The sequence below is a fragment of the Oncorhynchus mykiss genome, chromosome 7 (assembly GCF_057628025.1).
Source record: "Oncorhynchus mykiss isolate SJ-2025 chromosome 7, ASM5762802v1, whole genome shotgun sequence".
Lineage (NCBI taxonomy): Eukaryota > Metazoa > Chordata > Actinopteri > Salmoniformes > Salmonidae > Oncorhynchus > Oncorhynchus mykiss.
In genome coordinates, this window is record NC_143028.1 from 36,238,780 (window position 1) to 36,258,238 (window position 19,459).

The 19,459-nt window shown below is 42.2% G+C and overlaps 1 protein-coding gene across 3 annotated transcripts in view; it reads right to left on the bottom strand.

Moving 5' to 3' along the window:
* Nucleotides 1–2,095: 2,095 nt before the first annotated feature.
* The window catches only part of LOC110527780 (guanine nucleotide-binding protein G(s) subunit alpha), a 48,836-nt gene continuing 31,472 nt past the window's right edge, over nucleotides 2,096–19,459 (bottom strand). For all 3 annotated transcript variants that reach the window (XM_090240808.1, XM_090240809.1, XM_090240810.1), the window contains 6 exons: nucleotides 7,628–7,756; nucleotides 7,438–7,496; nucleotides 7,163–7,283; nucleotides 6,716–6,846; nucleotides 6,364–6,431; nucleotides 2,096–6,240 (listed from right to left, as the gene is read on the bottom strand). In XM_090240808.1, the coding sequence (XP_090096934.1) occupies nucleotides 6,094–6,240; nucleotides 6,364–6,431; nucleotides 6,716–6,846; nucleotides 7,163–7,283; nucleotides 7,438–7,496; nucleotides 7,628–7,756 (655 nt within the window). In that variant the 3' untranslated portion in view covers nucleotides 2,096–6,093. The remainder of the gene's footprint in view (nucleotides 6,241–6,363; nucleotides 6,432–6,715; nucleotides 6,847–7,162; nucleotides 7,284–7,437; nucleotides 7,497–7,627; nucleotides 7,757–19,459) is intronic.

The following is a 19,459-nucleotide window of genomic DNA, read 5'->3' on the forward strand; positions in this document are numbered from 1 at the left end:
CCCTCTTGTCTTGCAGTTATGAAATGAGTGGATAGACGTAAGCGACATAACCCGAAAGCTCCCCTAGACCAATCGGAAGACTAGTTGAGAATCACAGTATAATAACCTAGTTTTACACCTATCCAGTCCCTTCAGATCTGCAAACCCCAAAGAGGTTAAGGACCTGGGGTTGTTTTTGGAAGAAGCCATTCTATAGCCGACCACTGGTTATAGTCAACATCTTTATATTGTTCTTTCATTTTTCATTCACCTAACAGCAGCACATATGGTAAGTGAATTTACAGCTTTGATGGGGTGAACTCATTATCTACCCGCAAACCCTCCCATCCCATTTACTCAGACAGTGTAACACTCTGCTTTTACAGCTGTAATTGAAGTCTTTGTACAAAATGTACAGGAAGTACTAGACACATGGAAAAGCAACATACATTGAAAACACTCCATGTAAAAATAGAAAAAGCCAGGTGGTTTTGGTGCTAAAATTACACTCACTTACTGCTGCAGTGAGTTAGGCTAGGAAAACAGAGGAGACATCAAGGTAAACATACTAAATGAACGTAATAGCTGAAACCTGGTTTCCCACCACTGTCACAGTGCCACTATTTGAAAAGGGCAAGGCTATGCCTCAAGAGTGGGGCTTGGTGTACTCTCATGTTCAAATCTGGCAAAAGTTGACAAATAAATACATAAATACTGCTATGCGCTAGTAACAGACAGAGCCATGACCGAGTATAGTCATATGGCTGAAGGTGTCCGGGCCGTTGGGGTACTGTAACTTTCCTTAATACAGAGAGGGTCATCGTGGTTGTGATCTGGTAGTAGGGCAAGGCTGCGGCCATAAAGGAGGCTCAGTTTGAAGAATGTGGAGATGACGGAAAATAGCAGCTTACAAAAAGAAATGGGACTGAGCCTCTGCACAAAATCTTTTTCTTCATTGTTTTAAGCAAAGAGTTTGGTTTATGTAGAAACAAGCAATGTTTTGCATTTGGATATTTGCCTCTCCATTAAAAAAAAAGAAGAGTTAAAGCTTTAAAAAATAAATAAAAAGATTCCCCCTCTGACAATGTAGGCTGATGTCGGTGACGAAAAGCAAAGACAGCCTGGGGAGAGCTCACAACGGAGATACTATAGACAACATATACACGGAGTGTACAAAACATTAGGAACACCTGCTCTTTCCATGACAGACTGACCAGTTGAATCCAGATGAAAGCTTATGATCCTTTATTGATGTGACTTGTTAAATCCACATCAATCATTGTAGATGAAGGGGAGGAGACAGGTGAAAGAGAGATTTTTAAGAACTGCAATGCCGCTGGGTTTTTCACACTCAACAGTTTCCCATGTGTATAACAATGGGCCACCATCCAAAGGACATCCAGCCAATTTGACACAACTGTGGGAAGCATTGGAGTCAACATGGGCCAGCATCCCTGTGGAATGCCTTCGACACCTTGTAGAGTCTATGCCCCTACAAATTGAGGTTGTTTTGAATGTTTGAATGTGTTCTTAATGTTTTGTACACTCAGTGTACATAAAATATACAATCTGAAATATATTTGATATATATTAAATTGTGGTAGAGTTCAATATTTTACAACATTAGGGTGGCATGTCTGCTTATTGTTCTTCTTTAAATCTTATTTTATATAAACCAGAGGAAAGTAAAGAAAAACAAATTAATAAACGAACAAACAAATGTGGGAAAATGGAAACTAAGCAACAGATGGCAGCCTCGTCCCCCGACCCCACCCCTACCCAGGGTGCACCATCACAGGGGGCGGCTGAGGCCTGCCTAGCTGTACAGCGCAGTGAAACATACCTTACATCTTAGCTCATTTTACACGTAGTCGTGATCAAGGCACAGGGATCTTCTACAAGTTATTTTTTTTCAATAAAGTTGTACAAAATAATACATTTTTCAGTCTGTACAAGAATAATAGTCCAGCAGTAAAATAAAGACAGACATACTGAAAGCTCGGAGGCTGGGAGAGAGGAGAGGTGGCGGGGGAAAAGACAGGGATGTGAAGGCGTACAGTAAGTGATGAGGGCCGGACTCTGTGTGTGTGTCATGTCTATCTTTTGCTTCCTCAACTTTTTCTTTCTTTCTTTCTTTCTTTCTTTCTTTCTGTTTTTTTTTTTTTTTTGCTGTTATTTTATTCTTATTAAATAAAACCGCTCCTATAATCCCCACATGTTGAAAATAGTTCATGTTCAAGGTGCTGGACTTGGGTAGCAGCAGGAAGGTAGGGAGAAGGGAAGGGGTGATTTGGGAGGTAGGAAACAGGAGAATCAGGGTTAAATGGTGCACAAAGGCAGATCGCACACATAGTGTACACCAACACACAATATGGGGGACCAATGAACTTAAAAGTTGACTTGTGTTTTTACAGGAATATATATATACATACACATATATATATATATATATATATATATACATATATATATATATATACACACACACGTATGTATGTGTATATGTATACATATGTGTGTGTGTATATACATACATGTGTGTATGTATACATATATGTATACTTATACACACACATATATATATATATATACAGTATATATACAGTGGGGCAAAAAAGTATTTAGTCAGCCACTAATTGTGCAAGTTCTCCCACTTAAAAAGATGAGAGGCCTGTAATTTTCATCATAGGTACACTTCAACTATGACGTTTCACGTTTCATCTTCAATGCCCTTGCTGATGGAAGGAGGTTTTCACTCAAGGGGACTCAAATCCTGCAGTGCCAGACGTGTCCCCCAGACGTGTCCCCCTGCTTAAGCCAGTACATGTCCAGGCCCGTCTGAAGTTTGCTAAAGAGCATTTGGATGATCCAGAAGAACATTGGGAGAATGTCATATGGTCAGATGAAACCAAAATAAAACTTTTTGGTAAAAACTCAACTCATTGTGTTTGGAGGACAAAGAATGCTGAGTTGCATCCAAAGAACACCATACCTACTGTGAAGCATGGGGGTGGAAACATCATGCTTTGGGGCTGTTTTTCTGCAAAGGGACCAGGACGACTGATCCGTGTAAAGGAAAGAATGAATGGGGCCATGTATCGTGAGATTTTGAGTGAAAACCTCCTTCCATCAGCAAGGGCATTTAAGATGAAACGTGGCTGGGTCTTTCAGCATGACAATGATCCCAAACACACTGCCCGGGCAATGAAGGAGTGGCTTCGTAAGAAGCATTTCAAGGTCCTGGAGTGGCCTAGCCAGTCTCCAGATCTCAACCCCATAGAAACTCTTTGGAGGGAGTTAAAAGTCAGTGTTGCCCAGCAACAGCCCCAAAACATCACTGCTCTAGAGGAGATCTGCATGGAGGAATAGGCCAAAATACCAGCAACAGTGTGTGAAAACCTTGTGAAGACTTACAGAAACCGTTTGACCTCTGTCATTGCCAACAAAGGGTATATAACAAAGTATTGAGATAAAGTTTTATTGACCAAATACTTATTTTCCACCATAATTTGCAAATAAATTCATAAAAAATCCTACAATGTGATTTTCTGGATTTTTTTTCGCATTTTGTCTGCCATAGTTGAAGTGTACCTATGATGAAAATTACAGGCCTCTCATCTTTTTAAGTGGGAGAACTTGCACAATTGGTGGCTGACTAAATACTTTTTTGCCCCACTGTATGTATATACACACATACATATATATATATATATATACACATACATACATACACAGTACCAGTTAAAAGTTTGGACACAACTACTCATTCAAGGGTTTTGCTTTATTTGTACAATGGAATCATGTAGTAACCAAAAAACTGTTAATCAAATCAAAATATTTTATATATGAGATTCTTCAAAGTAGCCACCCTTTGCGTTGATGACAGCTTTGCACACTTTTGGCATTCTCTCAACCAGCTTCATGAGGTAGTCACCTGGAAAGCATTTCAATTAACAGGTGTGCCATGTTAAAAGTTAATTTGTGGAATTTCTTTCCTTCCTAATGCGTTTGAGCCAATCAGTTGTGTTGTAACAAGGTCGGGGAGGTATACAGAATATAGCCATGTTTGGTAAAAGACCAAGTCCATATTATGGCAAGAACTACTCAAATAAGCAAAGAGAAACGACAATCCATCATTACTTTAAGAGATGATTATCAGTCAATACAGAACATTTCAAGAACTTTGAAAGTTTCTTCAAGTGCAGTCGCAAAACCATCAAACTCTATGATGAAACTGGCTCTCATGAAGACCGCCACAGGAAAGGAAGTCCCAGAGTTACCTCTGCTGCAGAGGATAAGTTCATTTGATTTAACTGCACCTCAGATTGCAGCCCAAATAAATGCTTCAGAGAGTTCAAGTAAAGACACATCACAACATCAACTGTTCTGAGGAGCCTGTGTGAATCAGGCGTTCATAGTGGAATTGCTGCAAAGAAACCACTACTAAAGGACACCAATAAGAAGAGACTTGCTTGGGCCAAGAAACATGGGCAATGGACATTAGACCAGTGGAAATCTGTCCTTTGGTCTGATGAGTCCAAATGAGAGATTTTTGGTTCCAAACATCGCATCTTTGTGAGACACAGAATAGGTGAATGGAGGATCTCTGCATGTGTGGTTCCCACCGTGAAGCATGGAGGAGGTGTGATGGTGCTTTGCTGGTGACACTGATTTATTTAGATTTCAAGGCACACTTAACCAGCATGGCTACCACTGCATTCTGCAGCGATACGCCATCCCATCTGGTTTGCGCTTAGTGGAACTATCATTTGTTTTTCAACAGGACAATGACCCAAAAACGCATCTTCAGACTGTGTATGGGCTATTTGACCAAGAAGGAGAGTGATGGAGTGCTGCATCAGATGACCTGGCCTCCACAGTCACCTGACCTCAACCCAATTGAGATGGTTTGAGATGAGTTGGACCGCAGAGTGAAGGAAAAGAAGCCAACAAGTTCTCAGCATATGTGAGAACTCCTTCAAGACTGTTGGAAAAGCATTCCAGGTGAAGCTGGTTGAGAGAATGCTAAGAGTGTGCAACACTGTCATCAAGGCAAAGGGTGGCTACTTTGAAGAATCTCAAATATAAAATATATTTAGATTTGTTTAACACTTTTTGGTTACTACATGATTCCAGATGTGTTATTTCATAGTTTTGATGTCTTCACTATTATTCTACCCTTAAACCCTTGAATGAGCAGGTGTGTCCAAATGTTTGACTTGTACACACATATATATATATATATATATATATATATATATATATATATATATATATATATATATATATATATATATATATATATATATAGATAGATATTTCTATATATATATATATATATATATATATATATATATATATATATATTTTAGCTTGGATTTTTTTGCACTGCATCAAGTTCACTGTTTGCATGAATTAATGCATTGTATGTTTTTGCCTTTCCTCCTCATTGATTCCAGAAGTAAAGGTCACGTGACAGTCTTGTGTCCAAGTCACACTCATGTTTCCATCCATCCCCAGGCAGAGTATGCTCACAACCCGCCTCTTCATTCGTTACTTTCCTCCATCCTTTCAATTTGTCCATCGTTTCCTTCCCAGGGTCCTGCTTCGGCACGTATGCATATACTGGATCTCTCGAGAACTATGACGTCGCCAGAGTAACTCAGGCACGGCACTTTAGCTTTTCAAGGCTGAAAACAGTGGGACAAGGGGAAAGCGTGTGTCTGTGTGTGTTCTTGTCTCAGTGTGTGCCGGGGATATTTCCAAGTAGAAGAACGAATGGGAGACACTGAAAATTAGAGAGGGTTTCCGCAAGTGTGAGTGTGCGCGCACATGGTGTGTATGTTTGAGAGAGATCGAGAACGAGCCACGGATTGCAGTCCTGAGCACAGGTTCAAAGTGCAGTGAAGAGTTCCGTAGTTCTGGCTTGTTACTGGTACGGCACTGTGTTTAGGAGTCTGTTGTCACTTTCTTTATTTGAAACACAGTGTCCCAAGGAGAAGGTGTTTGTTTGTCAGAATGGAAGGAGAGGGTTGGTTGAGTGACGAGGGGACTAACTGGACAAGGATAGGCAGAACACCGGCAGTACACCGGGAGTCTCTCCTCCCACTCCCATCACAAGAGCTCGTATTGTCGTAAGTGCATCCTCTGAATGATGTCTCGGCAGTCGTTGAAGACGCGCCGGATGTTTTCAGTGTCCACTGCGCAGGTGAAATGGGGATAACAATAGTGCCTTCCGTCTCCACTGGCTGTGCTGATCCTCTGAAAAGGCCACAAAGAAGAGAAGGGATTCATAACCACATAGGGATGTGTGCATATTGGTACACACAGTCTCAGACAAAAAAAAGGTCAACAAAAAGGTGAATGGACATTAAAGGCATGTACCAGAAACTCATCACGTATGAAGTACTTTGCCCTTGTGACACGAGGATCCTCCCCTGGCTCTGGTGTTGCTGGTTGAGAAGGACAAATAGACCAAATCATTGATATAATCGTCATGTCTGATCACTGTATACTAGACATTTTCATTTCGATCAGTAACATAATCCATGCCAACAAGATTCATTCTTCACCAGAGAAGTGTTGTGCCCATCACGTCGCAAAAAAGTTCCAAAGGGTTCCAAGCAATATTAATACAATTGTTACATTTACAGACTAACAATTTTAAACTTGATCTTGACAGCCTTGAATAGTTCCAGTAGAGAGTTGATCAAGAACATTACTGAATTTGCCTTACCATCATCTGGCGTAGTGTAGCGTGCAAACTCTGGGAAATACTCTTCAATTTTAGATTTCCCTGCCAACACCTTCTCTGCTAGCAGGTCCTGTTTGTTCAGGAAGAGGATGACAGAAATGGTCCGTAGCCACCTGAGGAGAGAAACAACAACAAAGTGAGTTCAGATAGACGTATTCAAGTCAATGACTCATCCATTTACAGAAGCCCACCATGGTTCTACAAATCATAGACCTAGGCCAGAAATGACATATAATTGTAGCGCATTGCATGTTAGATGAGCACAAAAGGGGATGGGAAAAAAGTCTATGTCGGCAACTGCTGTGGCTGGGATTAACACAACGATACAGTATGTCAAGGGCAGGAATGGGTTTGTGAGGGGGAAGAGAGGGGGAGAGGCCTAAAAGGGGGAGAGGCCTGAAAGGGGGAGAGAGCATTGAGAGGTCTTGCCTGTTGTTCCAGATGTTCTTGAAGAGGTTGAGGGCCTCCTGCAATCGGTTGGTCTGATTGTCTTCCCGGATCACCATGTTGTAGCTGCTGCTGGCCACCACAAATATAATGGCCGTCACATCTGGAGGGACAGACAAGGAGAGAGAATCACCACTGGGTTAGACATGATACAGGAGATGTTCATGGATGTGAAGGTGGCTGCAACCCCATGCCATTTGCTACACACTTATTGGTGGGAAGAAATACAACAGTATTGGGTAGTACGGAGGCCTTACCATTAAAACACTGAATCCACTTTCGCCGTTCGTCCCTCTGACCTCCAACATCAAACATACTGGGAGAGGAGAAAAGACAGGGTTACTTACTGCCCGATAGATCAACTGATAACAAGTAACACACAGGGATCAACAGTTCACTGACGTTAATCTTGCATATATAAAAAAATGGCCGACACATCAAACTCACTGAAAATTGACTTTGTCCACTTGGAATCTTGTCTCGAAGATCCCTGAAGTCAGTACTCTGCATCTCAACAAGTCCTGATCAGTGGGAGTGTAGTCACTCTGCTTCACAATTTCAATCTTGTCTAAAAAGCTGTAAAAGGCGGAAGCAGATTAGATTACACACTTGACAGCTAAGGACAGAGTATAATGTGCAGAAAAAATGAGCAGAAATGACTCATTTGCACGACATAACAATATACCTCTTTCCTGAGCTACAGATGACCAAACTCCACACAGTAACCCAAATGACCAAGCATCAAAAATGGTCAAACCAGAAATGTTGTATAATACAAAAACGCGTGTTATGGCTGTATTTGAGACATTACATTCCTGTTATCTGTCTGTGAACTCAGGGCTGAGTTCAGCCAGCTGCAGGGGAGACATGGACGGGCAACAACAACCACACAATGTTTCACCATACATTTTTTTCTTTCCACCTTTATTGAACCAGGTCGGCCAGTTCAGAACAAGTTCTCATTTACAACTGCGACCTGGCCAAGATTTTTTTTAAAGCAGTGCGACAAAAACAACAACAGAGTTGCACGTGGGATAAACAAACAGTCAATAACACAATAGAAAAATCTATGTACAGTGTGTGCAAATGTAGAAGAGTAAGGAGTTAAGGCAATAAAAAGGCCTGTCAAACTGACCAGACCATACACATTCTCAAGATGACATTGGTGGGCATTCCACCTCTGGTAAATTCCATACCAGACAGACTAAGACTAGGCGAGGGAGGTCACAGTCCCCAACCAGTAAAGCAAAAAGATGGAGAACACTTCCACAAACGACCAGCAGAGGGAGTGTCAATTTTTCCTGCACATCAAGATCACAGAGGCTTGCAGTGTGAGTCACCAGCCGTTTGCTCTGTCAGACACTGTAGTCAATGGAGCTGCTGTAGTAGTAATAGTGAGGGGGAGGGGAAGACTTCAAATGTTAGATGCACACAGTTCAACCATGAAACATGTTTATGCTGAATTTAGAGAGCTAATGGTCTATAGACGACTGACTGATGTTACTTGTCGTCAGCCAGCAAAGGCCAATCGGATCCACCCCTCCATCCTAAGAGGAAGAGGCCCTCCCTTTTTTCTACATGTGGACCCTTGGTGTGGACTGTCGTCATTGGTCCAGTCAATTGGGCAGAGGGTCTTGCTAGAATGGTGTGACAAGCCTAACCTCACACCATGGACATATGCTATACATCAGAGCGGCCTTGTGTGTTGTGTCGTCCCAATCAAACGCAATGAATGCTGTGTGAAATAAATGGAAAACAGCTCATTTTCACAGTGAAGTGCAGTGATTCAGGGCATTATTGAAGATCTCCAGGGAGACTTGCTTTTTGGAATAGGGAGGCCTGGTAACCCGCCTCACGTCCAGTACCCCACCATGGAGAATCAGTGTTCTGCCTGCCTGCCTCTCAGGCCAGAGGTAGGTAACCCGCCCCCCCCCCCCCCTCCCCTGAGATATCCAGGAATGTGACACACTAGGGTGAAATATGACAAGAGGGTTGCAGGTCACACTCAGAGAGAGAGAGAGGAAGGAGGAGGTTGTGCAGACAGACAGACAGGCACACACACACACTCACACTCTCCACACAGACACACACATCCCCACACACATGCAGAACCAGCAAGCTACCACCTCCCTCTTGGGACTGAGTGGTGAGGCTGGTCTCATACCACAACTGCTCTGATGTGTCCACAGATCCAGTCCAAATACACATCTCAATTATAGAATTTCTCCGTATTAATAGAGCTAGTCCAATAATAACCCTACCCAGTAGTCAGACTGAATAATAGCATTGCCCCAGTAACAGTTCAGCCCACACTGCTACATGTAGATACACTAACCTGGTGTAGTTATATTGGTGGCAGACGGACGTTTGTCTTGAATATTATTTGTATATTTTCTATAACTAGTTTGGTGATCTCAAAAGTATTTCAAAGATATCGTCTTTATACAGTGCATTCGGAAAGTATTCAGACCCCTCAACTTTTTCCACAGTTTGTTAGGTTACAGCCTTATTCTAAAAATGATGAAATAGTTATTTTTTTACTCAATCAAGCTACACACAACACCCAATAATGAGAAAGCAAACTAAACAATTTTTTCCCAAATGTATTTAAAAAAAACTTATATCACATCTACATAAGTATTTGGACCATTTTCTCAGTACTTTGTTGAAGCACTTTTGGCAGCGATTACAGCATTGCGTCTTCTTGGGTATGACGCTACAAGCTTGGCACACCTGTATTTGGGGAGTTTCTCATATGCTTCTCTGCAGATCATCTCAAGCTCTGTCAGGTTGGATGGGGAACATCCCTGCACAGCTATTTTCAGGTCTCTCCAGAGATGTTCGATCGGGTTCAAGTCCGGGCTCTGGCTGGGCCACTCAAGAACATTCAGAGACTTGTCCCAAAGCCACTCCTGCATTATCTTGGCTGTGTGCTTTGTTGTCCTGTTGGAAGGTGAACCTTTGCCCGAGTCTGAGGTCCTGAGTGCTCTGCAGCAGGTTTTCATCAAGGATCTCTCTGTACTTTGCTCTGTTCATCTTTGTCGTCTCGATCCTGACTAGTCTCCCAGTCCTTGCCGCTGAAAAACATCCCCACAGCATGATGCTGCCACCACCATGCTTCACCGTAGGGATGGTGCCAGGTTTCCTCCAGACGTGACGCTTGGCATTCAGGACAAAGATTTCAATCACCAGACCAGAGAATCTTGTTTCTCATGGTCTGAGAGTCTTTAGGTGCCTTTTGGCAAATTCCAAGTGGGCTGTCATGTACATTTTACTGAGGTGTGGCTGCCTCCTGGCCACTCTACAATGACAGGCCTGATTGGTAGAGTACTGCAGAGATGGTTGCCCTTCTGGAAGGCTCTCCCATCTCCACAGAGGAAGTCTGGAGCTCTGTCAGAGTGACCATCGGGTTCTTGGTCACCTCCCTGACCAAGGCCCTTCTCCCCCCGATTGCTCAGTTCCGGCTGGGCGGCCAGCTCTAGGAAGTCTTGGTGGTTCCAAACTTCTTCCATTTAAGAATGATGTAGGCCACTGTGTTCTTGGGGACCTTCAAATCTGCAGACATTTTTTGGTACCTTCCCCAGATTTGTGCCTTTGACACAATCCTGTCTCGGAGCTCTACGGGCAATTCCTTCGACATCATGGCTTGGTTTTTGCTCTGATATGCACTGTCAACTGTGGGACCTTTATATAGACAAGTGTGTGCCTTTCCAAATCATGTTCAATCAATTGAATTTACCACAGGTGGACTCCAATCAAGTTGAAGAAACATCAAGGATGATCAATGGAAACAGGATGCACCTTAGTTCAATTTTGAATCTCATAGCAAATTTTAAAAAACGTATTTACATAAATTAGCAAACATGTCAACCTCTTTTTTTCACTTTGTCATTATGGGGTATTGTGTGTATATTGCAATGATTTAAAAAAAATATTTAATCAATTTTAGAATAAGGCTGTAACCTAAGAACATTTGGGAATAGTCAATGGGTCTGAAGGCACGATAGATAGATAGATAGATAGATAGATAGATAGATAGATAGATAGATAGATAGATAGATCCAATCAAAAGTTTGGACACACCTACTCATTCAAAGGTTTTTCTTATAAAGGACGATATCCAAACGTAAAAGTTTATTATTATTATTAATATCATGAATTTGGTATCCTACTTATAGGGCTAATGGTAACTACTTCTAAACTTCAAAAGATCCAATCAACCATGGACAAATGATGGTATACCTAGCTTCACATTGAAATGACGGTGTGCTTTGGGGCAAATCAGATGTCAATGTTATTTAGGTAGTCTACATAAATGAGTACGGAAGCTGATCAATGTCTAAATGTATTGACATGATAGCTCAGCTGAATCGAACGCAGCTTGTTTCCAAAGCTAAGCAGGGTACATTAGCAACAGTCACAGAAATTGTTAAAATCTTTTAAAAACAATTCTTATAAATGCAACAGTTGGTCAATGGATGAAGATTCTCCAAACTTTTAGAATTTTTATAATACAACAGATATTGACTGAATTATAGCCCATAAAACAGTTTACTGTTTTAAAAACATTTGGGGGATTTTGGTGGGAATTCAGGTATTCAATTTATTGTAAAATGTTACTTTTTTCTTTCTTAGATTGCACTCAAATATATATATTTTCTTACTATATCAGGTATTCGCTTTAATAATTCGCATAAATACAATGGGTGTATTTGCATATGAATAGATTAACATAAAGGGGAGGACCAGAGCTGCAGCCACCAAACACCTGCTTTGTCTATCCTACCAGCACTCACGTGCTCGGTCTACCCTACCAGCACAGCACTCACCTGCTCTGTCTACCCTACCAGCACTCACCTGCTCTGTCTACCCTACCAGCACTCACCTACTCTGTCTACCCTACCAGCACTCACCTGCTCTGTCTACCCTACCAGCACTCACCTGCTCCGTCTACCCTACCAGCACTCACCTGCTCCGTCTACCCTACCAGCACTCACCTGCGCTGTCTACCCTACCAGAACTCACCTGTTCTGTCTACCCTACCAGCACTCACCTGCTCTGTCTACCCTACCAGCACTCACCTGCTCTGTCTACCCTACCAGCACTCACCTGCTCTGTCTACCCTACCAGCACTCACCTGCGCTGTCTAGACTGTCTCATTAATCACAGTTTTTGTCATGTTCTCTTGCATAAGTGTGTCAATAGCAGGATACAAAATTCAACACACTTGGCTCTAAATTACACCTATCTGAACATACTGTACATTGTTTGCGAGATCAGACATAATACCACTATAATTCAAGTGTTCATTTTTGTAAGTTGCTTTCATTTCAATGCATCTCATTTGTAAACATTTCAACTGTATTAAATTATGACTTTTTCAATTCACCCCCCAAAAACAAAACATCAAAATAAAGTTATTTTTCTTCTCTTTTTTGTGAAGCAAGTGTCAAGGCGGTGTGTTAAAACCCAGACTAAGCTTTAGCGTTCTTATAGATTCAACAGAAATCCAATGTCTCCCATTGAGCCCATTTCAGCCATTACCGGGGTGTGTTTGACAGGTCATTAGAAAAATGTTTGCAGTCTTAACGCTAACGGGAAAAAACAACAGGCACTAGCAAGAGTATGAAAGAGTCGCAAGAGTAAAAAGAAAGCAATCAATCCAGTGATATTGAAGTGACAGGTGGATTTTGCACGACTCAAACGCAAGAAATAGATGGATGGAAAAGACAGATCCTCAGGTGGGCGGGGCATGCGTGTTGCTAGGGTACATAGAGGTAGGCATCTAGATGGTAGACTTGTTCTCACTGAAGTACAGTTAACCAGTTAACCAGTAGGAGTCACTGTTCAGGCAGGAATTGTTGGACTGCGGCTTCACATTATATTTCAATGTACCTCTCAAGATGGCATGACGTTGAAACAAAGATGTGGATTCAAAACAACCATTTTACGATCAACACTGAAACAATGTCAAATCAAATATGAAATTCAACTAAACTTCAACCTCCCAATAGATGAATATAGGATGAAAACTTTTTGCTAGGTTTCTACGTGAAATGTAATGTTGAAATTATGTTGGATGTAACAACCTGTTAGTCAGGTTAAGTTGAAGTTTTTCCCTACAGATGTTAGATATTAACTACACCTAAACTGTAGCCTATCAAAACGAATTGCACATAATAGGCCTATAATATCAGATGTAAAAACAAGACGAAATTGAGAGTAGTGAGGTTGCCTACGGAATGGAACGCAATGGCATGTGAAAGCCCATGATTTTTAGATCTACAGTATATATTATCAAAAAAGAGGACATCTGACGGTTTCTGGCAAACCTAAGGTTACAAATGAACTGTCAATTGAGTTCCATTATGGACTGTGGTGGTCTAATGGTTAGGGCCATTGCCTTCAGCGCGCACATATAGGACTTCAGTATCGGCCTGGGTTCGATTCCATCCCATTCCCTTCTGGGACAAATAAGGCAATCCCCCAACCCAATTACTTGATTTCATCACACATTACAAATATGGACAATCCAGGGATATTTTACCCCCCAATCTTTATAAGGAATGATCATACCAGACACTATTTGTACTTCTACCCCTTTTTTTCTCCCCAATTTCGTAATATCCAACTGGTCTTGTCCCATCGCTGCAACTCCCCTACGGACTCGGGAGAGGCGAAGGTCGAGAACCATGCGTCCTCTGAAACACAACCCTGCCAAGCCGCACTGCTTCTTGACACACTGCTCGCTTAACCAGGAAGCCAGTCGCACCAATGTGTCGGAGGAAATACCGTCCGGCTGGCGACAGAAGTCAGCTTGCAGGCGCCCGGCCCACCACGAGGAGTCACTAGAGTGCGGTGGGACAAGGAAATCCCGACCGGGCAAACCCTCCTCTAACCCAGACGACGCTGGGCCAATTGTGCGCCGCCTTACGGGTCTCCCAGTCACAACCAGCTGTGACACAGTCTGGGATCGAACCCGGGTCTGTAGTGATGATGCAGTACCTTTGACCGCTGCGCCACTCGGGAGGCCCAGACACTTATCTTTTAAAGACAGTTGTAATTAATGGATAACAAATAGGAAACAAATCAAATAATAACAACAGTAGGCTACACCAACATTAGTTTCCAGTCATACAAAGTGTTGAGTAAATTGCCACAGTAGATTGCCATGGTAAACAAGGAAATACTTTATTGTACAGAATGTTTGTCAAATTGATTTTTTTTTAAACGGCCTAAGTCTGTTCAAAAAGGACTAAGTTGTTCCGAGGATAATATCAACAAGAGGGCAAACATATCTTGAAAGACTTTGGTTGCAAGCAGGACTAAGGTAATGAGGTGACCAATAATGGTTGCAATTGAGATAAGCTGTGCGGGTGAATTTAGCGTGTATTGATGGTTTAACAAGACATCAGCTGGTGATAATCTAGTGCCATAGATGGAGGCCCCTTGTTATTGGATTACATTCCAATAGGCTACATTCTGTAGGCTACCCGTTAGCCTACACTTGTCACATACTAAAAGATGCGAAAACCAATAATAGGCTGAGTTGATGAGCTGATTTCAGCCATCAGTTAATTGACAGCTGATTGAACAGCTGATTTCACCATCCCCTCTCCTGCAATTTGCGCCAACCCTGTCTCTTTAATCATGCGACAATGATTTGGTCATTATCATTCAAGAATCTGGCACTTTTCTGCACCCATGTGTTAATGTTAAAAATCCTCCCACTGCTAAATGGCATATTATTAAGCATAGATCATTATACTGTATTATCATTATATTATACAAGCCCATTATTATTTCTTAAAGGTACTTTAAGGAGTGAGGCAGTCCCAATTTTTGAGCTTTTATTGAAGAGATCGAACAGTGTGTCACTTTATTATAATCCACATAAGAATTCACACGAGTGGACTCCCAAGTGGGCAGTGGTCTAAGGCACTGCATCGCAGTGCTAGCTGTGCCACTAGAGATTTTGGGTTCGAGTCCAGCTGGCCATGACCCGGAGGCCCAATGGGCGGCACAAAATTGTCCCAGCGTGGTCCGGGTTAGGAGAGGGTTTGGCCGGCAGGGATGTCCTTGTCCCATCGCGCACTAGCGACTCCTGTGGCTGGCCGGGCGCAGTGCACGCTGATACGGTTACCAGGTGTACGGTAAACGGGTTAAGTGGGCATTGTGTCAAGAAGCAGTGCGGCTTGGTTGGGTTGCGTTTCAGAGGACGCACGGCTCTCAACCTTCGCCTCTCCCGAGTCCGTACGGGAGTTGCAGCGAAGAGACAAGACTGTAACTACCAATTGGATACATAGAAAAAGGGGGTACAAAAATGAATTCCCACGAGACGTGATGTCACGATGCACGTAGTCTACATGAACTGACGCCCTGTGGACATGAGGGGTATCCTACGATTGAGGAGTTAGCAAGGTAAATTTGGTCAACTCAGAGTTCAACTCGGGATAACCGGTACCACGAAAGTGTCTCACATTTTAGCCAGGTTCATTTCTATGGCAAAGAATCCTTCAGAACTAACCTGCTCCTGGGAAGGCTAACTCGCGCCTACATCCACTCACCCTGAACAAAATGACTGAGCTTCAAGTTGAGGACCAATGAAATCAGATTCCCTCCCTCTTGAAAAGATTGCCTTATTTGAGGAAGAAGGCTGATTAAATATATGATTAATCACATTTTCTTGTGTTAAAAATAGGTTACAATATATCACTATACACATTTATTAATGAGCGAATGCATTTTAAACTTCACACACAGTAACACTTCTGTATTATTATTTTATTGATAGGAGCGGGGGGAAAAGGTGTTTGTGGTTGTGCTTGTCGATAAGCACACAAAAGACGACATTAACGGTAAGTAACAAAATAAAGAGGGCACTTCCAAAAGCCTATTTCACACCATAGCCTGTTGAATTTGCAAGATAACTTTTCTTTCATTTTGACCGTCTCGGTGATGGACGAGCAATATCCACCGTCCTATTACATACGAAGCCTGAGCTGGAATGTGACGCTAACTGAAGCTAGTTAGATCTAGCTTAAAAATGTTGATCAACTACTATTTCTTCACATTATAAGCGCAGCAATGCGCACATGGTAATACACGCAAATATTCCAAAATGGAAGTAGAGGGAAAACACTGGTCTAATGCGCACAACACATGCCAGCAGTTTCATATGACAGATGGAAATACACATCTGTTAAAAATTCAGATGTAATGTTTGCGTTTTGTGTGTGTGTGTGTGTGTGTGTGTGTGTAGAGACGGTGAAAAAGACTGAGAGCTAAACATTTCTGAAAGTAAAAAAATATATATATATGTTTTATTGTCACACATTGGATAGGTGCAGTGAAGTCTGTTGTTTTACTGGGTCAGCCTTTATAGTTCTGAGTAGCTGATAGCGGGACATGTCTCGCATCTGCTATGAGCACTGCTCACACTTGGCGATAATGCCAGGGAGCGATCAACCGTAAATCGAGTACGTGCTTGCGCTTTACGGGCTGCGGCGTTACGTTTTGCTCCAGGTTGGCTCAGATTTCCTACGAATGCACCGGAAGCCTTTAGATCGGGCTAAAAACACGTAGTGTTCATCAGGCTTCAAAGTTTGGCTGTGATTGGTTACACTGCCTACTATGCCAATTTCTCTGTATATAATGGGTCTTAACTTTTAAACTAGCAGAGATCCCACTCTGGAACTTTGATATGCTCTCTGCGCATGACACGTTTCAATCTGGCTCTTGGAATTATTTGGGTTGTCAATTCATTTTGGCCTGCATCCAAACCGCCCACGACGTGCTGCACTACAAGTCACAGCAAGCACTTCCAACATGCTGCATGCCACTAAACGCCGAATTCAATATGTTATCAAATCCTTTGAAAATATTTGTTTGGTTTGTTAGACCTACAGAAGTCCTACAAATTCTAAATCAAATAGCTAAAAGATCCATGACCATCTTAAAAACATTGCCACATGTTAGCTTACTAGATATCGCAAACCAAGGGATATCGCAAACCAAGAGCAACACCTAGGTTGGGAAACGCTGGCTTAGATTTACAGGGGTTTGAGGCGGGCAAAATTATTATTGTGATTTAATGCTTAGTTCATTGAGAATGTACCGTTAAACCCCCCCCCCCCCCCAAAAAAAAAATTGTATTTTATTTTCCACATGCGGAAAATGCGCATTTTCAACGTCTGGAAAATATGTATTTTCGATGTCCGGAAAATACGTATTTTTAGCTTTCATTCAGCACCTAAAATGCACCTTACGTCAACGTCTGGAAAAGTATTTTCAACATAATTTAGCTTACTGGGTACGCTACACTACACATCCAGAAGTCGCTCTAACACAGAATAGAGAGGGAGAGAAGGAGAGAAAAGAGAGAGAAGGCTGTGTCTGACATTACAGAGCTGCTCCAAAAATAGCTCCCTGGCGCCCTGGCCTCCAGCTTGGTTGTCATGGTGATAGAACCACCAGCGCTATAAATAGACTATCAGCTCCAAATCTTCTGTGACTGGAGTGGGGCCAGAGAGAGGGAGAGACAGACATAGAAAGAAAAGAGGAGGAGGAGGAGGAGAGAGAGAGAGAGAGAGATAGAAAGAAATGCAGGGAGAGAAGAGGGGGAGGGAAAGGTGGAGAGAGACCAGCAAAGGGACGGGGCGAGCCCTCCCCAAAAAGGGCTGTGAAGAACAGAATGCTGGAAGGAAAGGGGCAACACAGGCTCTAAACAGGAGAGCATTCCAGAAATCACAACAGACTGAGATCTCAACAATTTAGCTACCTACGCAGACTAGGAAAGTTGTGAGACGCACTACAGTGTTACAGCCATACAGCTGGAACCAACAACTGTTTACCTATTCTCACGCTGGAAATGAAGTCAGCTTGATAAATAACTTAAGAATGATTTGATATTTTCTTTGTGCAGTGTGTGAACCCACATGAACACACAAACACACAAAATCAGGGCTTTCAGTTTGAAAAGCGTTCCTACACTCTCCTCAAACCCTGTTTCCAGTGAAACCTTTCTCTCCCTCCCTCCCTCCCTCTCTCTCTCTCATTCCCTCCCACCCCATGTGATGACTCAGTGACTCAGTCACAGCCATTTTCTGTCCCTGCAAAGACACTACTACAAACTGGAGACGGAGAGAAGAGTTTACCAAGATAAGTGTTTAGAGGAGTAAAGATAGTGTGGCTTTGAGGGAAAGCTACGCCACATTATAGTAGCGTCAAAAGTGGAGAGCATTGACAGACCAGACTTGAATGGTCTATAGCTCAGCTGATACATATGACAGCGGCTAGGCTGCTCCACACAGCTCCATTTCCTCAGCATTTCCACAGAAAGCTCTCCACAGCAGCCTGAGGGGAACAGCTCAACAACCTCTCTCTGCGGCATCGCAACTTCACCTCCCAGTCTCATTCACCCAATTATCTAGCGAGTTTAGGTGCAAACCTTATCAGGAAAGCTGAGCTACAAGATGAGGCCTAGTTTATCAAGTTTGGTATGGAATACAGAATTAGGCCAAAGCGAACAATTGAAAATGCATTTTGAGAGATTAATTATCAGACAAGACTGCAAAACTCCTAATGGATAGAGACATTTTTTTTATATTGACATTTATTTCAAACACCATTTTTTTTGTGAAATTCAGGTAGGACTGAGATTTATGCAGGTTTACCATGCTCTCAGTAGGTCTAAACCACAGAGCAAAATTGCTTGACATTTTACTTTGGGTCTCTGTTTGGTTTCCTATCTGTATTACCATATCGTCTTCATGTTCATGTTGGAACTTTTCAAGGCACGCCCCAAATTGACCCCCAATTCATAACGGGATCCGGTAAAAGTTCCCCTCTCAAGAATCTGCGACGTAGCATGTTTTATCACTATTGTTGATGAAATTAAAATGTGGTGCTCAGTTACAGGAATACACTATGACCCCATTTTGACAACACAAACAAGGAACACTTGTAACAGCCATTTCAATACTTCTAGACATGTGACTGACAGAGGAGGGTGATCATATATGTGGTATAAAATGAAATGATGCAGATACATGTGGCACGCGATGCAATCCCATGGGTGTTGTGAAATAAATACTGAGCGGAGTATATTTCAGTGTTTTTGGACAATCAAATTTTGCACTGTAAACTAAGAACAATACACTTTCTGGCATTGCTAAAATGATTAAGATACAAAACATCCAGAATTAAAAACAACACAGACAACCACATATATGACAGAAAGAGCCAAGAAGACATCAAAACCGAGCAATCTGACAATAA